Raw genomic sequence first — 20,426 nt, forward strand, 5'->3', positions numbered from 1 at the left:
CAGATACACATATAAAAGTACTTACCAAGGAACATTTCAATAACAGATGCCTTCATAGTGAGAACAACAGTCCTCATAAATATCAGAATGACACCCTGGAGAGAAAGAAACAATAACATCATCATATTTCAGCCAGGGGTTCTGAATTGGATGCACAGAGTGTGTGGGAATGGGCTGCATCATTTTGCATTGCCCTCTGGAGTCTTAGGATTCCAGGCTACAGATTTCCATAAGCAGCACATAGAGATAGCAGTGGCTGGCCTTGCTGGTACCCAGAGATGCTATTTTCAGTTAGAAAGCCCATTCTGGCCACCAGCCTCCAATTCTTCAAATATTTGATGTTTACTTAGAACTGAAGAGGAAATAACTCTACGATTTTGAGAATATGTCCAAGTAGTCTTCTTTATGAGAATATGTCCAAGTAGCCACGTTTATGGCATTCAGAAAACATATTTAGATTACGATTATTAATACTTCACTATTCATTTGATAAATATTAAACTCCTATTATATGGCTACATTTTGTTAGAAAGTGCTAAAAATTGAATTAAAAAACAATTATCACCCTTGAAAGACTTACAGTTTAATATAGGTGGAAAAACGTACGTGGACACAAATAACCATGTTAATTTGCATAAGAGAATGTTAAGTCCTCATAAGAGAGTGAAAGGGGAAATTTATAGAGCAGTGGTTCTCAAACTTTGCTGCGTATTATTTAATAGTATCACCTGGGAGTTTAAAAAAGTCCTGATGCCCAGGCTGTATCCCAGACCAATTGAATAAGACTCTCTTGGGTTGGGAGTCTAGTTAATTAAGTTTTAACAACTTCTCAAGTAATTCCAACATGCAACCAAGTTTGAGAACCGGTGGTTTTGAGTCGGCTTCTTGAACCTTTTTTTTTTTTTTTTTTTGAGACGTAGTCTCTGTCACCCAGGCTGGAGTGCAGTGGCATGATCTTGGCTCACTGCATCCTTCGCCTCCTGGGTTTAAGCAATTCTGTGCCTCAGCCTTCCAAGTAGCTGGAATCACAGGCACGTGCCACCACGCCTAGCTATTTTTTGTATCTTTAGTAGAGACGAGGTTTCACCATCTTGGCCAGGCTGGTCTTGAACTTCTGACATCTTGATCTACCTGCCTGGGCCTCCCAAAGTGCTGGGATTACAGGCGTGAGGCCCTGAGCCCGGCCGGCTTGTGTATACTCATTACCTGGGGCTCTTGCTAAAGTGCAGGTTCTAATCCAGTAGGTACGGGTGGTGCTAGAGATTCCCCAAGGGCCAGAAAGTTTAGAAGGACAGAGATTACGGCAGCTATGGGAATAAGAGAAAGCCTCATAGAGATGGTGGCAACTGGGTCAACTTTGAAGAATGAACAGGCTTTGAACATGCAGAAACGAGAGAAGTGGCTCCAAGTGGGGGAACAGTGCCAACAGAGACCCAGACGTTGGAGAGTGCAACAGATATGAAAATGCTGGTGATCTATGAGGGAGTTTCTCATCTTTCTCTTAAGGCTATGAGGAAACTGTCAAAGGTTTACTCGTACTACTATTAATTGAGTATATTCTGTGCATTCTGTATTGTTTTGAATCCACACAATAAGTCACCATGATAGGTCTTATGATCCTCATTGAACAGATGAGGAAACTAAGGCTTAGAGAAGTTAAATGTCATAACCGTGGTCCAAGGTGGTGAAAGGATTAGAATGGAGGTGAAAGTGGGTGGGAGGAATCTGCCCTGGGCACAGGCAATAAGGGAGAAATATGTAGAGAATGAAAAGACTTAAAGTTGGTCTGCTTTTTATTATCCTTATGAGCTAGCAATTTTAAACAATGTCAATGGTAGTGAAACACTCCTCCCCTCTGGGCAGATGGCTTCCACTATACCCCCCCGCTCCGGTGCCACGGTTGTGTGGCCCAGAGCTGGCATTCATAACTCTACGCTCTGCTGTGTTCAGTGGTGTACTGGTTAAAAAAAAATAGAGATAAAAGCCCTGATTTGCAGAGCTTGTCAGTTTCTTTGGTAGCAAATCCTCTTACCATGGCTGATTTTGAAGCTACCAAAGTGACATCACTGAATGAAGATCTAGAGAGATAAGCACAATCTAGTACTAGCTAGGCCCAATCTAAGCTTATAAACACTATTTGATACACTGCTATGCATATTTATTAATAAAAAGCAATTATTAGATTATGGGTTGAGATAGTATACAAGTACTCGATGCAATTAACTTAAAGTTGTTTAGTATATGAAAGCTTTATTACAAGCAATTAAATTAAGCAGCAAGAGTAACCCCAAACAGAACTGATCACTTTATTAATTTGCAACGACGATTGCAATGTGTTAAATTTCCCAATTAAGGTAGTTGGCTGCTGGTTACATCTTTAGCTTCAAAATAAAAACAAAATAATATGTACAATCTGTTTGGCAACTTGATGTTTAAGTAGCCAGATTATATTTTGGAAATAGTGTGATAACAGGTAATTTTTTTGTTTTTTATTAATTTGAGAAACTCCAGAACGATTTATGTATCTTCAAGCCTGAGTGTTTAACTTTCCTATTGGATAAATACAGTATACCAAGTTGCCCTACTGGACCCACCTATGCAGCCCCATTAATTGACTGTTACCACTCAACATTGCAGATTTCATCCGAGTTATCTTTGACTTCTCTTTCTCTTTCTGTTACACCCCACATGCTCTCCACCCACCAGTCCTGTTGGTACTACATTCAAAGTCTATCCAGAAACTGACCATTTCTCAGCATCTCACCATTACCAATGCCATCTGTGGCAGCCTCTGCCCTGTCCCACCTAGATTATTGCAATTAGCCTCATAACTAGGCGGTTCCCTTCTTCCTTTGTCCTCTGCAGTTCACAGAGCAGCCAGCATGATCCTGTTCAAAGTCAGTCAGTCCATGGCATTTCTCGGCTTACACTCTACAGTGGCTCCCCCGTCTTACTCAGAAGAAAAGCCTAAGTCTTTACAAGTGGCTCAGGACCCTACTTGATTTGGCCTCTGTCCACCCTTCTGTTCTCATTTCACACTATTCTCCTGCTCAATTAGTAATCTTCAGCCACACCAGCCTCTTGGCTGTTTCTGGAACACCTCTTACCTCAGGGTCTCTGCACTTGTTGTACCACCTTTTCCTCTATTTCCCCGGATAAGCACATGACTTGCTCCCTCATTTCTTTCAAATCTTTGCTTAAATGTTACCTCTCATGAGACATTCCCTGGTTATCCAATTTAAAATCACAATTCCCCTCCCACCTCTCCCACCACCAACCGATATATCCAATCCATTTCCTACTGGCTTTTTCTCCATTGACTTATCACTTCTGACATACTTTATACTCTACTTATTTATTTTTTATGGAGTTCCCCACTATAATGCAAGCTCCACAAGGGCAGGGATTTTTATTTGACTTTTTGAGTGCTCAGTAAATATGTGTTGAATCAATGTGAGTAATGAGGGCTCCCCCTTTTCCCTAGAAAATTTAAAGAGGAAACAAAACAAAGGGAAGACAATCTTATGAATACATTAGAAACGACTGTATTATACACGATATGTTATTTTTTATTTATATATTTATTTATTGAGATGGAGTCTCGCTCTGTAGCCCAGGCTAGAGTGCAATGGTGCAATTTCAGCTCACTGCAACCTCCACCTTCTGGGTTCAAGCAATTATCTGCCTCAGCCTCCCAAGTAGCTGGGATTACAGGTGCCTGCCACCTCACCTGGCTAATTTTTGTGTTTTTAGTATGGATGGGGTTTCACCATGTTGGCCAGGCTGGTATTGAACTTCTGACTTTGTGATCCACCCTCCTCGGCCTCCCAAAGTGTTGGGATTACAGGTGAGAGCCACTGCCCCCGGCCAAATTATACACTTTAAATGGCATATTTTATGGTATGTGAATTATATCTCAATAAAAATTAATAAAGCAGTATTGATATTGATATTACTGCTAATCAACAAACAAACCCAAAGGGAAGGCGGAGAGCAGAGAGAAGTGCTCTCAGATCTGTCCTACAACTTTAGAGTCATGATGGACATGACCTTTAGAAGCTGGAATGAATGAATAAAAACCAACAGGATTCTGGGAGATGCTCTAATCCTCGAGGAGATCTCACCCAAGTGTTGGCTTATCAATGATGGAAACTGACCAGAATCACTCTAGTGTCATAATACTTGAAGCTTATTTCTCACCACTGCAATTTCTACACTTGCTTGGTCCGTTGACTCAAGCACTTAAAATGTAAATGTGCCTTTTGAAATGTGTGGAAAAAGAAAAAAATCAAACCCTCTCTCAGCCATTGCCAAGGCTGAGCATGAGGACTGCCACCAGCACCATTAAGCAGTTTCTGCAGGCAGTCCAATGTCACAGAGCTGTGGGGCACATGGTAACACTGGAGCCCTAATTCCTCACGTGCTCACCCAGGTTCTAACAAAAACGGAACAATAGGGGCTTCCAAAAGAATGTGTTACTGATTCACAAATTTATGGATGTGCCATGAGATATAAAGAATCCCAAATATGTAGTTCTGGTGAGGCAAATGACGCCTGGTTGTGAAAGAAGAGTATACATTAGTGTAAGTGGATTAGCACAACAAAGTTCATTAGATCTCTCTTTCTGCCCAGAGTCAGAAGAGAGCAAGTTGGTAATAAATAATAATATTGCTTTATATTTATATAGTTTTTCACAGTGTTTTAAATAAAGTGACTTTGTGTGCATTTCTAGAGTTGCCTATTTTGTTCACTGTTCAGTTTCTAGAGCCTGGAATAGTGCTTGGTAGTGGGTACGACAATACACGTTTGTTGAGAAAATGCGTGAATACAAACTTGTTCTTCACAGTAAACTTGTGCAGGATGTGGAGTATGCACGATTCCCATTTTAAAGGTAAGGAAACTGAGGCCTGCAGTGGGTAAGTGACTTATTCAAGGTCACATACACAAAATCAAGCCTGGGTTTCATGGCTCCTGATCCTGCACCCTTCTTTCTACCCCTTGTGTATAAGACAATCTGCAGGTTGCATCTTGTTAAGATTGAAAAAGCAAAATGGACTTTTCTTAAATCTCTGTGTCAAAATGCTTGAGATTTACAGATAAGGGGCAAATTGTTCATCAGTTAAAGATGTATGAGAAGAATACGCTTTGTCAAATGTGGAGGAAGTGTAAAAAGGCAAAGAAAGCAAAAAGGAATTTAAGCAGGGAAAATAAAGACCACAGCGAGAAGAAGACACTTGATAATGTTCACCACTGGTGACCAGGAAGTGTGAAAAATTAAAGCAAGTCCATTGGGAATTGAATGTGGCAATGTATGCAAAAGCAACTTGGAGAAAGAGTGACTAAAATTGAAAAAACTCCTATTATCAAGTGTTGGTGAGGAGTGGAGGACTGAAATAATTGCTAACAGGAATGTAAAATAGTACAACTACTTTGGAAAACAGTTTGGTGGTATCTCGAAAAGTTAAAAAGCTGAGTATATTCCCACCATATGTTGCAGCCATTTCACTCCTTGGCATTTTCTGAAGAGGAATGAAAGTATATGTCCATACAATGACTTCTGCATATATATTTTTAACAACTTTATTTCTCATAGCTCCAAACTGGGAAAGATGCAAAATCTATCAACAGATAAATGGATAAACACATTGTGGTTTATCCATACAATGGAATGCTACTCAGCAATAAAAAGGAATGAACTATTGATACATAAAACAACAGGAATGAATCTCAAAATAATTACGTTAAGTGAAAGCAGTCAGAAAAGAGTACATTCTGTCCAATTTTACATTCATATCATTACATTGCATCTGGAAACTGTACTCTATAGTAACAAAGAGCACATCAGTGGTATCCAGGAGCCTGGGGAGTGGGAGTGGAGAGTCCTGGAGACATAAGAGCAGAAGTAAGACAGCAAAGGAACACATGAAAAATTTGGGGATGGATGTGTTCATTATCTTGATGTGGTGATGGTTTCACAGTATTCATATGCCAAAACTTATCAGATTCTATACTTTAAATATATATATTCTTCATGCCTAGAGAGTGGGAGGAGTATTCACTAGAACCCAATAACAGTGGTTGTGTCAGGGAAAGAGAACTGGATAAGTGGTGATCAGAGATGGGAAGGTGTCTTACCATTTTGTTCTATTTAAATCTTTACCCTGTGCATATATGTTAATAAATCCAATATTAGTAAAATATAAAAATGAAATAATGAAAAAACTCTTGAAATTGAAAGGGACACTTAAGAGGTATTGTTGTTATCATTATCACTTCCACCACCAAATTTAGCAGTGCTTCAATTAACATAAACCAGATAGAGTCCGAAGAGCTTCATTATATGTGATCTGTTAGGAAGACTTAACATATACAGACAATGTTGATCTCAGATGGGAAGCTGCAGCCATCTCCTAACTCACTCTTGCTCCTTGCTCCAGGTCAATCTTTCTTTCAGTTGGAAAGGATCAGCTTCCTAAAGCACAGGTCTGATTGTGCATTCACCTGCTCAGAATTCTTCTTCATAGTCCACTCATTCTCTACAGAATAAAGCTCAAATTCCTTAGTGAGGCATTACAAACTCTTCATGAAATGGCCTGCCTTCCCTTTCAACACCATCTCACTGCAATTCTCCTGAGTAATCCTCTCCTTTGACCCCAGCACACCTGGGCTTTTGGTCTTTTCTCCACACTCTACATGTCAGTACCTTGGCTCACATTCACATTATTGTTCTATGTGGATTACTTTACCAACCCTCACCACAAACCCATCCATCTTTCAAGCTTCAGCTCCTGGGCCACCTCTTCTACATAAATCGCCCTGATTTCCTAAAACCAAAATTCATCTTCTTTTGTGCATCCATTAATCATTCAAAAATAAAAGCATATGTACTATGTGCCAGGCAGAGAGAACCAAGATGCAGGTCCTGGCATTAAGTTGCTTTGAGTCTTCCTGCAGGAGACCAGCATGCATGCATCATAACTAATATTTACTGAGCATATACTGTCAGTAATATATTAACTCATTTAATCTTCACAGCAACTCTATGAGGTAGAGACTATTTCTTGCCTTCATTTTAGAGGTAAGGAATTGGAAGCATGCAGAGGTTACAGACTTTCCAAGGCTAGAAAGAAGAGGAGCTGGATTCAAATCAGACGTTCCAAGTCCAGAAGCTCTGCATTTCTCCCCTTGCCATAGCTGTTTCATAGTACATGCACTTACTCCATCTTCATTCTAATTTAATTGACCTGAGTTTATATCGATATTGTTTTATTTATTTATTTATTTAGTTAGTTAGTTAGTTAGTTTTGAGACAGAGTTTCACTCTGTCACCCAGGCTGGAGTACGGTGGCGTGATCTGGGCTCACTGCAGCCTCCACCTCCTGGGTTCAAGCGATTCTCCTGCATCAACCTTCCAAGTAGCTGGGGTTACAGGTGTCCACCACCACACCTGGCTAATTTTTGTATTTTTAATAGAGATGAGGTTTCACCATGTTGGTCAGGCTGGACTCGAACTTCTGACTTCAGGTGATCTGCCCACCTCAGCCTCCCAAAGTGCTGGGATTACAGGCGTGAGTCACTGTGCCTGGCCCGATATTGTTTTAAAGCTTTCCAAGTGACTCTACTGTGCAAACAGCATTGGGAACCTCTGCTACTGGGGATGCAGTGATGGCAAAAGGGTGCATGGGCACATAGGCCTGAAACGTGGGGATTGGGAGGGGCTTGAATTTATTTAATTGGCAGGTTGGAAAACAATGAGTGAACAGGAAAGGACAGGACCTAGCGACAGTGGAGCTTCAGAACTAGGCGTTGCTCAGCAAGGCTGGGAGAGGAATCAGACTGTCAGAGAGGGATGAAGGGTCATGTCAGCCTTGAATGTCATGCCTAAAGAATGTGGAACTGATCCTTTAGGCAACAGGGAGACATGGAAGGCTTAAAAATTATTTTTGCATTCATCATTTTTAATAAGCCCCCTAGAGGCTTACTTGAGCCACTCGCTTGGAAAAAATTCTGCCCTAGTAGACATGTAGGATTTATGTAATGTTGGTGTTTGTCTGAACTACAATGCTACATGGGGGAGCACCCAACCATACTCTTTGTCCATGAGGCAGAAAGAGCCAGTATCCATCTGGAAACATTTACTAGTTACAAGAGGCTGTGCTGTGTTTCCAAAATGCCAAAAATCCCTTGAGGACAGACATCTCTGAATGGGGTGAGGCCACATCTGCAGCCCTGCTTTCTTCATCTCTGCCTGACCGTAAAGCCTCCTCCGCTTGTCAGTGGATGTGGGTTGATCTGGTGAGGACAGGAAAAGGAAGCTGGCACTAGATGGGGAGTGGGGAGGTCCTTTACAATGTGGTGGTGGCCTCTATCTGTACATAAACCTTCATACAGATGTATTCCTCTGGCCGAGGTCCGAAACACTGCATTTCCTGTTGCCACAACACCAGCGGCCACCTTGGAATCATCATTACAATCCCCCAGGATTCTATGAGAGAGAGAGAGAGAGAGAGAGAGAAAGAGAGAGTGCCAGAGGGGACAGTAGTTTTTCTTTCTTTCTTGAGTTTTCTTCTCTTCCCAATTCTTCTTTACTTCCTTTTTTTTTAATCCTAAAGAAATTCTGGCAGAAAATGTGAGCCAAATAGGTAAGGAAGGGGAAATTTTGTCTTTTCTCAATATGTTGGTTCCCAAGAATGCACAAGGCTATTGAAGATGTGCTCTGAGTCAGGCTACGTGGACTTGATGGACACTGTTGGTGGCCTACGCAGAGCATCATTTTCCCCTTCCTCCTTCCTAACAGAATCCCAATTTGGTAAAGGAAATCAGTGCAGCCCGGCCACTGAGAGGAAGCGGGTCCATCTGCAGCTCCCAGGCGGATCCCACTTTGGGGCCTAAGGCAAGGATGGTTAGACACGCCCCCTTGCTGGCAACTGCTCCGGGCTTGGGCCCATCAGCACCAGGCCCTTGCCGGGTGATCATACTAGTTACTAGTCCAGGTGGACTGTGTCCTGGGTTGTAACAGACAGAATGGAAGGACTTGAAGCCTATGTTTTTTTGGGGGAGAGGGTGGCTCTCTTGTTGGAAATGAACAAGGGGGCAGGTTGTTGGGGGTCTGCTGGCTGCCATCTTGTGACCACGAGAAAAGTCCAGCAGAGGAAAATCCTAACTCAAGGCGAGGAGGGCAGCCAGGCAAATCACAGAGAGATGAGTCAGAGCTATGATTTGTCTTGTGCCTGGGGGACTGGGCCTGCCCCTGGACTGTCTGTTATGTGAGATAATACATTTCCCTTGCACTCGGCTGGCAGCTGAAAGATTATTCCTAACTGCTACCTAACTCGCAGTGGCCGTCCGTACAGTAGTTTTAACTGCAGAAGGCTGTAATAACAGGAGTTTATACCAGAGTCTGCAGAGAGTTTTCTCACTAAACTGTTTTCTCATTTGAACCACCGAAGAGCTCCTTGAGGAGGCAAAATGGACATTAGAATTCCTGTAATTCAGAGCAGGGAAGTGACTTGGCCAAAGTCACCAGCCCAGATCTCCAACTTCATATTGCGCTCTTTCTATCCTGCCAACTCCTCACATGGTTGTCACTGTAAGTTTCAAATGATTCCATGATTTGTTCTATGATGCTCTAATAAAATAAACATGCCACTCTTCATTTGCATAGCACTTTTCACTTTTCAAAGCCTGGTTACATCTACAACTGAAGCAGCTCAATTATTATTGTCAGATGCAGAGATGACAGTCACTGAAATGTAAATGACTCAGCTGGTCAAAAGCTTGTGATCTAGCAAAAAAAGATAACTGAAGCCAATTGAGGTCTCCATTGGGATTTTGGGATCGGGATTCTGAAAGCTTCAGAAGCTGTGAGTGCCAAGCTGCAGGCCATATGGGGCCCTGAATAAGATGTGTAAGAGGACGGCAGAGAGAGATGGAGAGAATAAGTATATGGCCCTGGGAGGAGCAGGCGGAGAAGATCCCTTCATTTCTCACCGCTTTCCAGGTCCCATTTCCAGTCTGAAGAAGGTCTAGCTCAGCTCTGTCTCCTGTGCATGATATTGATGTTTTTGGGCCTTTGACTTGAGCCAGTTTAAGTTGGCTTCTGTTTCCTGCAGCTTTGATTAAAACCCTTTTCATATTTATTGTTCTAGTTATGTCCTGTTCCCCAAAATGATTAGTAGTAAAATGAAAGCACTCAAAATGAAAAGGACATACGTGCTTGTCTTTTGGTAACATCAAAGCAGAGGGTCCCTAGAGAGGCTATCCCCAACCCTGCAGCCAAGCTCTGGGAAGAAGTGTGGCAAGAAATCCTGTGAGTTGTCACAGCCACTGAGAAGGTCTGGGATGCTCAGGAAACAAAAAATGGAAGTGGGTGACCTTGAAACCATGCTGTCAGAATGTTGCTGTAGAGTTTCCTCATATATTTTTGACAGTAGTTCACAACCAGAGGTGATTTGGTCCCACAGGAGACATATAATAGTGTTTGGAGACTTTTTGGGTTGTCACAACTTTGACAAGAGAGGGGGATGCTGCTGGCACCTAGTGGGTGGAGGCCAGAGTAGAGATATTGCTGACCATCCTGCGATGCCCAGGACAGCCTCCACAACAAAGAAGTGCTCAGCCCCACAGGCCAATAGTGCCAGGGCCGAGAAACTGATTTATGAGAATGTTTATTTCTCGATGTATTCATGAGAATGTTATGCTTACTGACATTCCAATCTAGGAACTTCCCATAAATATTGTATGTACTTTTGTGATGACTAGAATGCGTATCCCCTTCTCCAGGATCACCCTTCACCACCAACAGTCAGAGAAAATCCTACAGCAAACGTGTTTCCTCACAGGCAGTTGGGTGGGGTTAAAGACCTCATCCATGTATACAACTGATGTATGCCTGTGCCATTAGGTTCATTGATCCATGTGGCATGTTTCTACATGTCGGAAAACCAAAAAGGCAAAGCCATTTTTGGTCGTGTGTTTCAGACCGTTATTTTGTACTGCGTTAGGAACCTGACATATGGTAATGCTTACCACATCCACAAAGGCTTTGACCAATGGTGATTTCTAGAGAGACTACAAACAGTAATTACATTTCTGAAGTGGTAGTTTAGATCTTATATTGCCAGTGGGAAAAAATACTAGTTTGCAGGCATGCCCCAAATGAGCTCTAAAGAAACCCGTCCAAGAGTTATTTATCCTGTGTAATGGAAAGGGGCACGAACATCAGTAAATCTAAAGGAAAGAGGCTAGGACCTCAAAAAGACGAGGTGGGCCGTGATTGCTCCTCTGAGTTACCCTGGAAACCATGAGTGGTTTAAAGATTCTGATGAAGCTTTGGAAGATGAGTTTCTCTCATCACAAACTCCTTTGCCTAATGTGTTTGACACTGCGGATTAGCCTTGCCTCCTCCCGGTTCTTCCCTTTGGGCTTTGAGGTTTGTAGTTGCCAAGGGGCCGTCTACTGTGAATTTGGAACTGGGTGTTTGGTTCTGCTCAACTATTATCCCTAGAGCCTGGACTAGCCTGAATACTCTGTGCTTTTTGGTCTGCCTTCAATTCTGAAGCACAGAAAAACATTCTCAGGTCCGGCAAGACTTTCCAGCTGAGATAGGAAGGAAGATGAGGGTGTGTCTGCAAGATCCACGCCCTCCCCTCTGCTGCTCAGTAGAGAATGGGCTCCTCTCAGATGACAGGGTTCTGAGAGGCAGATGAGGGGCTGCCTCTCAGAAGCACATTCTTGAATCCCAGCAACCAGAGACCTGGGTGAAATGGAGGGTGTGGAGGACAGTGTCTGTGGCTCAGGAATTGAGGGCTGTGGAGAATTAAGCCTTGGGAATTTCCAGGGACCAGTAGAAACAGAGTCATTTAGAAGCAGGAGACCCAGCTCTCCAAAGGCAGCCACCAAATGTCCTACTTCAGAGGCCTTCCTGGGAACAACCCCAGCTCTGAAGGAGCCCTCAGACTCTCCTGCAGGGCCCCCTGACTATTTTGGCCTGGATATATATAGTGGCCTGTTAAATGAGATGGGATTGATCCTTTCAGTCTTCTTTCTGGGAAGTTTTAGAAGTGTAGAGTTCATGCCCATAGTAATAACTATCGTTTACTAAATGTTTCCTATATGCTGCATACGGTACACAGGTGATTTTACTTAATTGTCATGGTGATCCTATTGGGTAAGGACTAGTGTGCCCATTCATCAGAGCAGGAAATTGAGGCTTAAAGAACTTTAATACACTGCTCAAGCTGGCCGGGAGTGGTGGCTCACGCCTGTAATCTGAACACTTTGGGAGGCCGAGGTGGGTGGATCACCTGAGGTCAGGAGTTCAAGACCAGGCTAGCCAACCTGGTGAAACCCCATCTCTACTAAAAATACAAAAATTAGCCGGGCATGGTGGCATGCACCTGTAATCCCAGTTACTCCGGAGGCTGAGGCAGGAGAATCAATCAAACCTGGGAGGCAGAAGTTGCAGTGAGCCGAGATCGTGCCACTGCACTCCAACCTGGCGACACAGCGAGACTCAAACAAACAAAAAACAAAAAACCAACCAAACAAAAAAACCTGCCGAAGCTTATAGAATAAATGTATAGCAGAACCAGAATTCTATCCCAAACCTCAAACACTTAACTCCATTTAACATAGAATTTCCCCACTGTACAAGATGGTTTTATCTTCCTTTTTGCCTTGATGCCAATATCCCAGGCTTTTTGAGACACTTGGCTGACAATTGTTAAAACACACACTATAAAGTACATACCTTGTATAATACAGTGGTCTTAGTTACAAGATTAAGCGATTTTTCAAGAGTCATATTTGAGCCTGAACTCACAGCTCTGTCTCACACACAAATGTTATTTAGGGTAAAATGATGCACCAGGCATATTTTTAAGTGTAACCACGCATAACACACCCATCTAAGTCAACATTTGAGTGTGTCATAATTGACTGTGTAATGGGATGTTAAAATAAGATGATCCTTTTGTCTTAGTTTCGGTTGAGGCCTCAAGACAATAGGAGCCAACCACTTCCATGTTCCAAAGTGGTCTCTTTGAAGCTCCTCTCACTAGTGCCTGAAGTGGGGGGCGGAGGGGGCGGGTAGGGGAGCCACCAGCTCCTCTTGCATTTGGGTAGGGGGAAGAGGAGGGAAAATGCCTACAACTTGTCTTTAAGAAATTTTTGCTTTCTGATCTCAGACTACCTCTCTGTTTCTACAGCCTCTTGCCTGGAGAGGTCATCAGCCAGGGATCTTGGTTCTCAGTCACCTCCTTTCAAAAGCCAGCTTGGATGCCCAGTAACCCAATTTGAAGTGGCTGAGTAGTTGTGTCTCAGGGGCTGATGTCTGCCTCTGTGGACTTGGTGTCTGTCCCATGATTAAGTCCTCTATAGGAGAGGGGAAGAGCTTGTGGCGATTAGGATTCTCTGTGTGACAGAGTCAGCCTGGGGTTGTTTTTGCTCCAGCCTGAGTCGGGTGCATGGAGGGCTGAGGAGCCTATGCAGAAAGCAGCCAGACAGAGTTTACCAGTTGCCCAAGGGCTGAGGGAGGAACTGTAAATCCCCAGCCAGAATGGATTTATTTCACAACATCTATGGAACTACACGTGAGGAACCCCCAACGCAGTAGGGGAGGGAATCCTCACAGCACCCATAGACATGCCCTATGGGAACAAGCAGCAGCTGAAAACCCCGGGGAAGCTCAGGGAACCTGGATGCTGGCTCATAACAGTACCAACTAGTGAGGCCTGTCCCTGCCTCTCACCTTACCTCCCTGTGTCCGCTTCAACTCTGGATATGAAGAGACTACCGTTAGTGGCCAAGGGGAAGAGAGGTAAAGGCGCAAGGCAGAGAAAGAAAATTCAACCATGCCCCCTGTCCACTGCAGAAAGCAAGCCTGGATGTGGAGGGTAAGACTTTAAGCTTTGAATATCATTTTTACATTTTTAAGGATTATCTAGTATTACGTACATGTTAATGACTGAACTGAGATTGTTTGGGAGTGGAATATGAGCAAGGTCTTTTTAAAAAAAAAAAATCCTCTGAGCGTGGCCTGACAGATTTCATTCAGAGCAGAGGCAAGAACTGCCCCCCAGACAGTGGGTGAGTGAGTGGTAGGTGGTGTCTGGGGGAAATTGAGGCATGCGAGGATGGCGCCCTCTGTGTCTGCTAGTCCAAAGCACACCCTTGGGCTCCCCTTTCCTGCTCCTTCAGCTTGCTGCAGACACACTGGCCTCCCAAGCACGATTCCACTCAGGGCTGTTCATTTGCTTTTCCCTCTGCCTGGAATGCTCTTCCTTCAGGGACCCGCATAGGTTACCTCCTGACTTCCTTCATCTCTCTGTTTAACATTCACCAAATCATGCAATGCAAATCATCACACGCACTGCTCTCTGCATCTTACTTTGCTACTTACGTTTTTCACAGCCCATTATCACCATCAGGCATCTTACTGTATTTGTTTATGGTGTGCCCCCAGATTAGGAAAATGGACATAATTTTGTTCACTCTTCTTCCCAAGCACATGGGATTGGGAATAGCACATGGAGGTGGCCCAATAAATATTTGCTCCTGCTGTTGTTGAATGTTATCTCTCTTCCCCCAAATTCTTTTTGCCTTTTGGAGTGCAGATTTACTCACTATGTTGTATAAACACGGCCAGTCTGGGCAAGTTAACTTGCACCTTTATGTCCAAAGCATGTTTTCTGTCTGGAACACAAAGAAGCCCGGTGGAGGGAATTCACATAGCATTAAGATGCCAGTGACCTGATCCCTTGGAAACTATATGTAAGTTTCCCCCGAGGGCATAGGTATATATTTTTTTCTTTTTGAATAAGAGAAGAAAGAATGCGGTAACAGAATACCTTCTCACTATAGCCGGAAGGGTGATTTTTATGAATTTTATCACACGTCCACACAGAAGTGTAGCCTTTCTCAAACTGAAGGAAAGAATTTGAGAAATGCTTACTAGAGTCTTGTCAATGTGGAGACCCTTATCAGGGAAAGTGATTCGCTGAAGTAGTCTGAGTCACAAGGAAGCGTGATTCTTTCTGCGACAAGCTGCTGAGTTAACCTTCCAAGTGAAGATAAAGGAAAGGTTTTGGAGACTGGCTACACTGAGGGCTTCAAGATGGAGTTTCCTCAGCCTTTCCTCCTCTCGTACCGCCTAACTCCCCTGAGTCAGCTTTTCCCCATCCACCCAAAAAGGAGATTATCCACCAATGACAGAAATAAAAGCCTTCTTCTCCTGACAAACCTTTCCCTGCGAGTTCCTTGTCTCCACGCCTCTCCATTATTATTACTAAGGTGTCTCTACCTGCAAGCAGAAACATTTTTTTTTCCTTAAAGAAATTTCACTTGGCTTGAGAACTATGTTTTCAGGGATGGCGAAGACTAATTTGGTGCTGTCACAGAAAAACCAGGAACAGGTATAATTGTTGCCTGGCAGGTTAAAAGTCTGACTTTGGAAGTAGACCTCTTGGATTTGAAACTGAGCTCCCTCCCTTCCTAGCTGTGTGGCTTCGGACAACTTACTCAAATTATCAGTGCCTTCGTTTTTTTCATCTGTATAATGGCGATGGTAAGAGCCCCTCATATGTTTGCTGTTAGGGTTAAATGACTTAATATGACCGGGAGTGATGGCTCACGCTTGTAATCCCGGCACTTTGGGAGGCCGAGGTGGGCGGATCACGAGGTCAGGAGATCGAGACCATCCTGGCTAACACGGTGAAACCCCATCTCTTCTAAAAATACAAAAAGCTAGCCGGTCGAGGTGGCGGGCGCCTGTAGTCCCAGCTACTCGGGAGGCTGAGGCAGGACAATGGCGTGAACCCGGGAGGCAGAGCTTGCAGTGAGCGGAGATCACGCCACAGCACTCCAGCGTGGGCGACAGAGCAAGACTCCGCCTCAAAAAAAAAAAAAAAAAGAAAAGAGACTTAATATATGAAAAGGGCTTGAACAGTGGGTGGCACATAAGAATAGCTCTGTAAGTGTTAGCAGTTATTATTATTATTATTTAATTGAGATAGGGTCTTGCTCTGTTGCCCAGGCTGGAGTGCATGATCATAGCTCATTGCAATCTCGAATGCCTGGGCTCAAGTTATCTTCCTGCCTCAGCCTCTTTACTAGTTGGGACTACAGGCAGCACAGCCATGCCTGGCTAACTTTTTAATTTTTAGTAGGGGCAAGGTCTCACTATGTTGCCTGGGCTGGTCTCAATCTCCTGGCCTCAAGTGATTCTCCTGCCTCAGCCACCCAAAGTGTTGGGTTCACAGGTATGAGCCACCATACCTGGCCTATTATTATTGTTGTTGGGGTGATGGTTAATCATTATAACATCACCACCACCACCACCACCACCGTCATCATGACCACCACCATCTTGCAAAATGCTATGTGTGTTTGAGGGCCAGGAATTTCACTGTCTTCTGCAAACCACTGGGAGATACATTTTAAGACAGTGAGAGGGAAACCTTTTGAGATTTCTCAGATTACAACCATCACAGAAGTTGCCTCTTTCATTTATTATTTATTGATTGACTAGCTCAGATCCCCTGGATAAAGAGATGGCAACTAGTTTCTAATGATTATATTAATATCACATAATTCCGTGAATCTATTTGCTAAACGTATCCAATGAGTTAATGTGTAAAACTTTGAAGATTATTACAAATGATTTGTCTCACAGCTGATCTGATTTCTTTATTATAGTCACATATAATTTAAAAAATTTACTAACATTTGGGTGCTGACAGGGTGCCAGGCGCTGATCAAACCTCTTTGCCATAGCTCTGCGGAGTACGCAGTAATAATAGACCCCTTTTATAGATGAGAAAACTGAGGCCAAGAGACTTTAAGTAACTTGCCAACATTAACACATTTAAAAAGTAGCACAGCTTCCTGCCTAACACCCACAGGACCCATAGCACAGGAAGGGCCATTTTTGCCTTGACCTCACATGTAAGGCTTTAAATTAAGGCATTTGACATTCTTTCCACATGGGGTTATACTGACAGTCCCAGAAATACAGCAGAAAATGGAAAAAAGTCTTTCACACAACTTGGACCCACAGTCTCCAGTACGCTATGTATATGTGCGTACATATATATACACATATATATAATCTCCTCAAATTGTCTTGTGAAGAATATAGAGACTTGTATAGGTATATATATGTATATGTGTATGTATATATACATAATCTCTAATTGTCTTGTGAAGAATATAATTATAGTAAATTTCATTTTTGTATACATGAAAGTCTCTGGTTAGGTAAACATGCATATTTAAAATATACCATAAGTTTCATAGCCCTGTTTCGATACTTCTTCATTTAGCAATGTACACAGAGTCTCAACAATGAAATTTTCCTGGCCACGTTTTGACATTGGAGAGGTCCCAGTGCATAGAACCATAGGATTGAGAGGGAAACTTAGAGATTATCTTGTCTAACTTCTTCATTTCGTATGTGATGAAATAGAGATGGAGACGTTGAGTAAGCTCTCCAAGGCACCACAGCTAAATGCCCTTCTACTGACAGACAGACCCATGTGTTCTGTCTTGTCCCTACTGCTGCTGACACTTGGCTCACACCTCCAAGCGTGAGCAAGGAGAAGGGAAGCTGCACATGTGGGCACAGCTTCATGGGAACATGTTGGGGACCAGGAAGTTTTTATTACATAAATGCTTTCTAAAGTAATCTTTTTTTTTTTTTTTAATATGTGAGGAATAAAAGATTACATTTTCTTTCTCTCTCTCTCTCTCTTTCTTTCTTTTTTAAACTGAGTCTCACTTTGTTGCCTAGGCTGGAGTGTAGTGGCATGATCTTGGCTCACTGCAACCTCCGCCTCCCGGGCTCAAGTGATTCTCCCACCTCAGCCTCCCGAGTAGCTGGGATTACAGGCATGCACCACCAAGCCTGGCTAATTTTTGTATTTTTAGTAGAGATGGGGTTTCACCATGTTGGCCAGGCTGGTCTCGAACTCCTGACCTCAGGTGATCCACCCACTTCGGCCTTCCAAAGTGCTGGAATTACAGGGGTGAGCCACTGTGCCAGGCCAAGATTACATTGTTATAGAAGTTTTGACATTTCAAAACTCCTTGGGAGCTGAGAATCACTATTGACCCTTGTGGCCGCCCTGGGAGGGAGGGTGTACAGGCATTGCTATTTCTGTTTTTCAAAGAGGGAAACAAAAGTCAAGAACTGTTATATACCTTTTCCAAGGTAATAGTTAGGTAGTGGCAGAACTGTTACTATAATTTAGGACTCCTGGCTTGGCGCGTGCATTGAACCACACTGCTTTCCTGTTTTCAATGTGTCTTATAGGAATCACAGCTGAGAACAGCACAAGCATTTTTGTTCTCATGATGCTATTCATAAACCATTCTCAAACCTCATGTATTTTCTCTGAAAGAAACTATTCTTCATGTGATCAGTAACTTGGTGGAAAAGACACATCTTCTTAACAATATTCATGAAGTAAACACTTAGAGGACAGATATTAAGCATTTCCAATCTTCCTAAGGAATTTTTTTTTTTAGTGGTGAACCATAAGATATATTTAAATGAAGCTTAGTCTGGGAAACAAGCATATTGCAATAAAAAATGCAAGTCCTTGCAATCTTGTAATTATTTATCTGGAGCTTTACGTACAAAAGAGGGTATTTTAATTCAATAAATAAAAGATGGCACTTCCAGCTTGCCTACCAGCACTAGCTACCACTTCAGCTAACACACACAGAAAGAAAATACACAAACAAACAGTGTTTGATCCTGCTTTGCTACAGGGTGTTTTCATCCTTCAAGAGACCAAGGGAAAAACAACCTCAGAACTTTACCACCAAAACTTCCAAATTTATTGCAGCACAACATAATGGCAAAATACTATTTTCTTAGCACACGCAATTTTGAGCAACCACCATGGCCAAGAATGCTTGGTTTTATTTTTACAATAAGTCCAAAGAAAAATTTTAACTCCACTCTTGATTTAGGAATGGCAAAGATGCTGTGGGTTGTTTGGAGCAAAGTATCATATCTGATTATTTAGTCTTATCCTCTCTCTTTAACCTGTGCTTGAGGCGTTTATTTCATGTTTATACTAGTTGGACACAAATCATACTTAAAAGAGATTTCATATCCTGTCTTCCTGTGAAAAGCTGAGCTACAATGGCAGACTTAACAATGCCAGCCCCTTCTTGGGCTTATCAGTAACAGAAGCATTCAGCCTAAGAAAACACTTTAAGTGTAAACAAGACTCAGAATTGCACATCTAGCTACATTCCACAGAAATCTGCCTGAATAGAGAGAAGTAGAGATCCACGCGAAATAGTTTCTCTTTTAAGTTAACACCAGTGTGTCCATTTCTCATACTGCTATTCACACATCTTTATAAGAAATTTGCTATATTGCTATTACATTCCATAAATTCCAAGCAAAGTTTTTAAAAAAGCAAGATAATAGAGACTTAAATTACTTTAAAATTATACACAAATGTCATGCTTTTCAACTTATTTGTAACCATAATTAAATTGGTTTAAAGAAACAGTAAAAATCTTGTTATAATGTTAATATCAATGCAGTTTATTTAGAATTGATAAATATATATGTATATTACTAGTTGTTTACAAGGATGCCAAGTACCACCCACTCTCATCTCAACTCTCTTGAAACTGAAATTTGTACAGGCTGCTTACTTGGTCAAGGTTTGTATTGTAGTTTCTTAAAGACAAACACATTTCAATAATAATGAATGGAAAGTAACTGTACACACAGCTTAGAAATTCATCAGACATACCTTGTTTGAAGAAGGCAATTTTTTTTTTCAAAAATTTTTCACCACACAGAATGAATATTCTTTTTCCCTTAGGCTTTTCTGCATCACAAATCCCATCCAAATTATTCTAAGGAAGAAACAGGGAGAGGTCCAAAAACCTTTTCTCTTCTTCTCAGAGGAGCTAATCAAACAGTCCCATCAACCTCTCAGTACTTTGAAAAACACATTTCACACCCCCCCCGACACACACATACACACACACACACACGCTCACACATACTGCTTCTCACACTGGTTTTAGTGCTGAATTAGGCGGTCCTCTTTCAAATTTCCACTCCCACTGCCTTTTTTTTTTTTTTTTTTTTTTTTGGTAAGGATTTCTAAATATTCTTTTGTAGCCCAAAGCACAGATTTTCAGTAAGCAAATTCTACAATTTGACATTCTAAAAAGTAGAGGAGGACCACTTAGATAAAAATGGAAAGTAAAAGATATGTTTCAAAAATCACTTCAGCAGGCGCAATTAAATTTTTTCTTTCTTTTTCAAAAGCTAGTGAACAGCTGAACTGAACTGCACAAAGAAGGAAAACCATGCAAACACTCCCAAACTTATTCTACTGGACTCCCACTTTTGAGCTGAAAATACTTACTTTTTCCTCCATATTAATGCT

General features: G+C 42.2%; 1 protein-coding gene across 4 annotated transcripts in view; it reads right to left on the bottom strand.

Moving 5' to 3' along the window:
• VIT (vitrin) overlaps window positions 1–20,067 on the bottom strand; it is a 127,339-nt gene extending 107,272 nt beyond the window's left edge. For all 4 annotated transcript variants that reach the window (XM_028831766.2, XM_001107688.5, XM_015112102.3 and 1 more), the window contains exons 1-2: window positions 19,779–20,067; window positions 26–95 (exon numbers count right to left, since the gene is read on the bottom strand). In XM_028831766.2, coding sequence (XP_028687599.2) covers window positions 26–77 — 52 coding nt within the window. In that variant the 5' untranslated portion in view covers window positions 78–95; window positions 19,779–20,067. The remainder of the gene's footprint in view (window positions 1–25; window positions 96–19,778) is intronic.
• Between the last annotated feature and the right edge of the window lie 359 nt (window positions 20,068–20,426).

This window comes from Macaca mulatta, chromosome 13 (assembly GCF_049350105.2).
Source record: "Macaca mulatta isolate MMU2019108-1 chromosome 13, T2T-MMU8v2.0, whole genome shotgun sequence".
Taxonomy (NCBI): Eukaryota; Metazoa; Chordata; class Mammalia; order Primates; family Cercopithecidae; genus Macaca; species Macaca mulatta.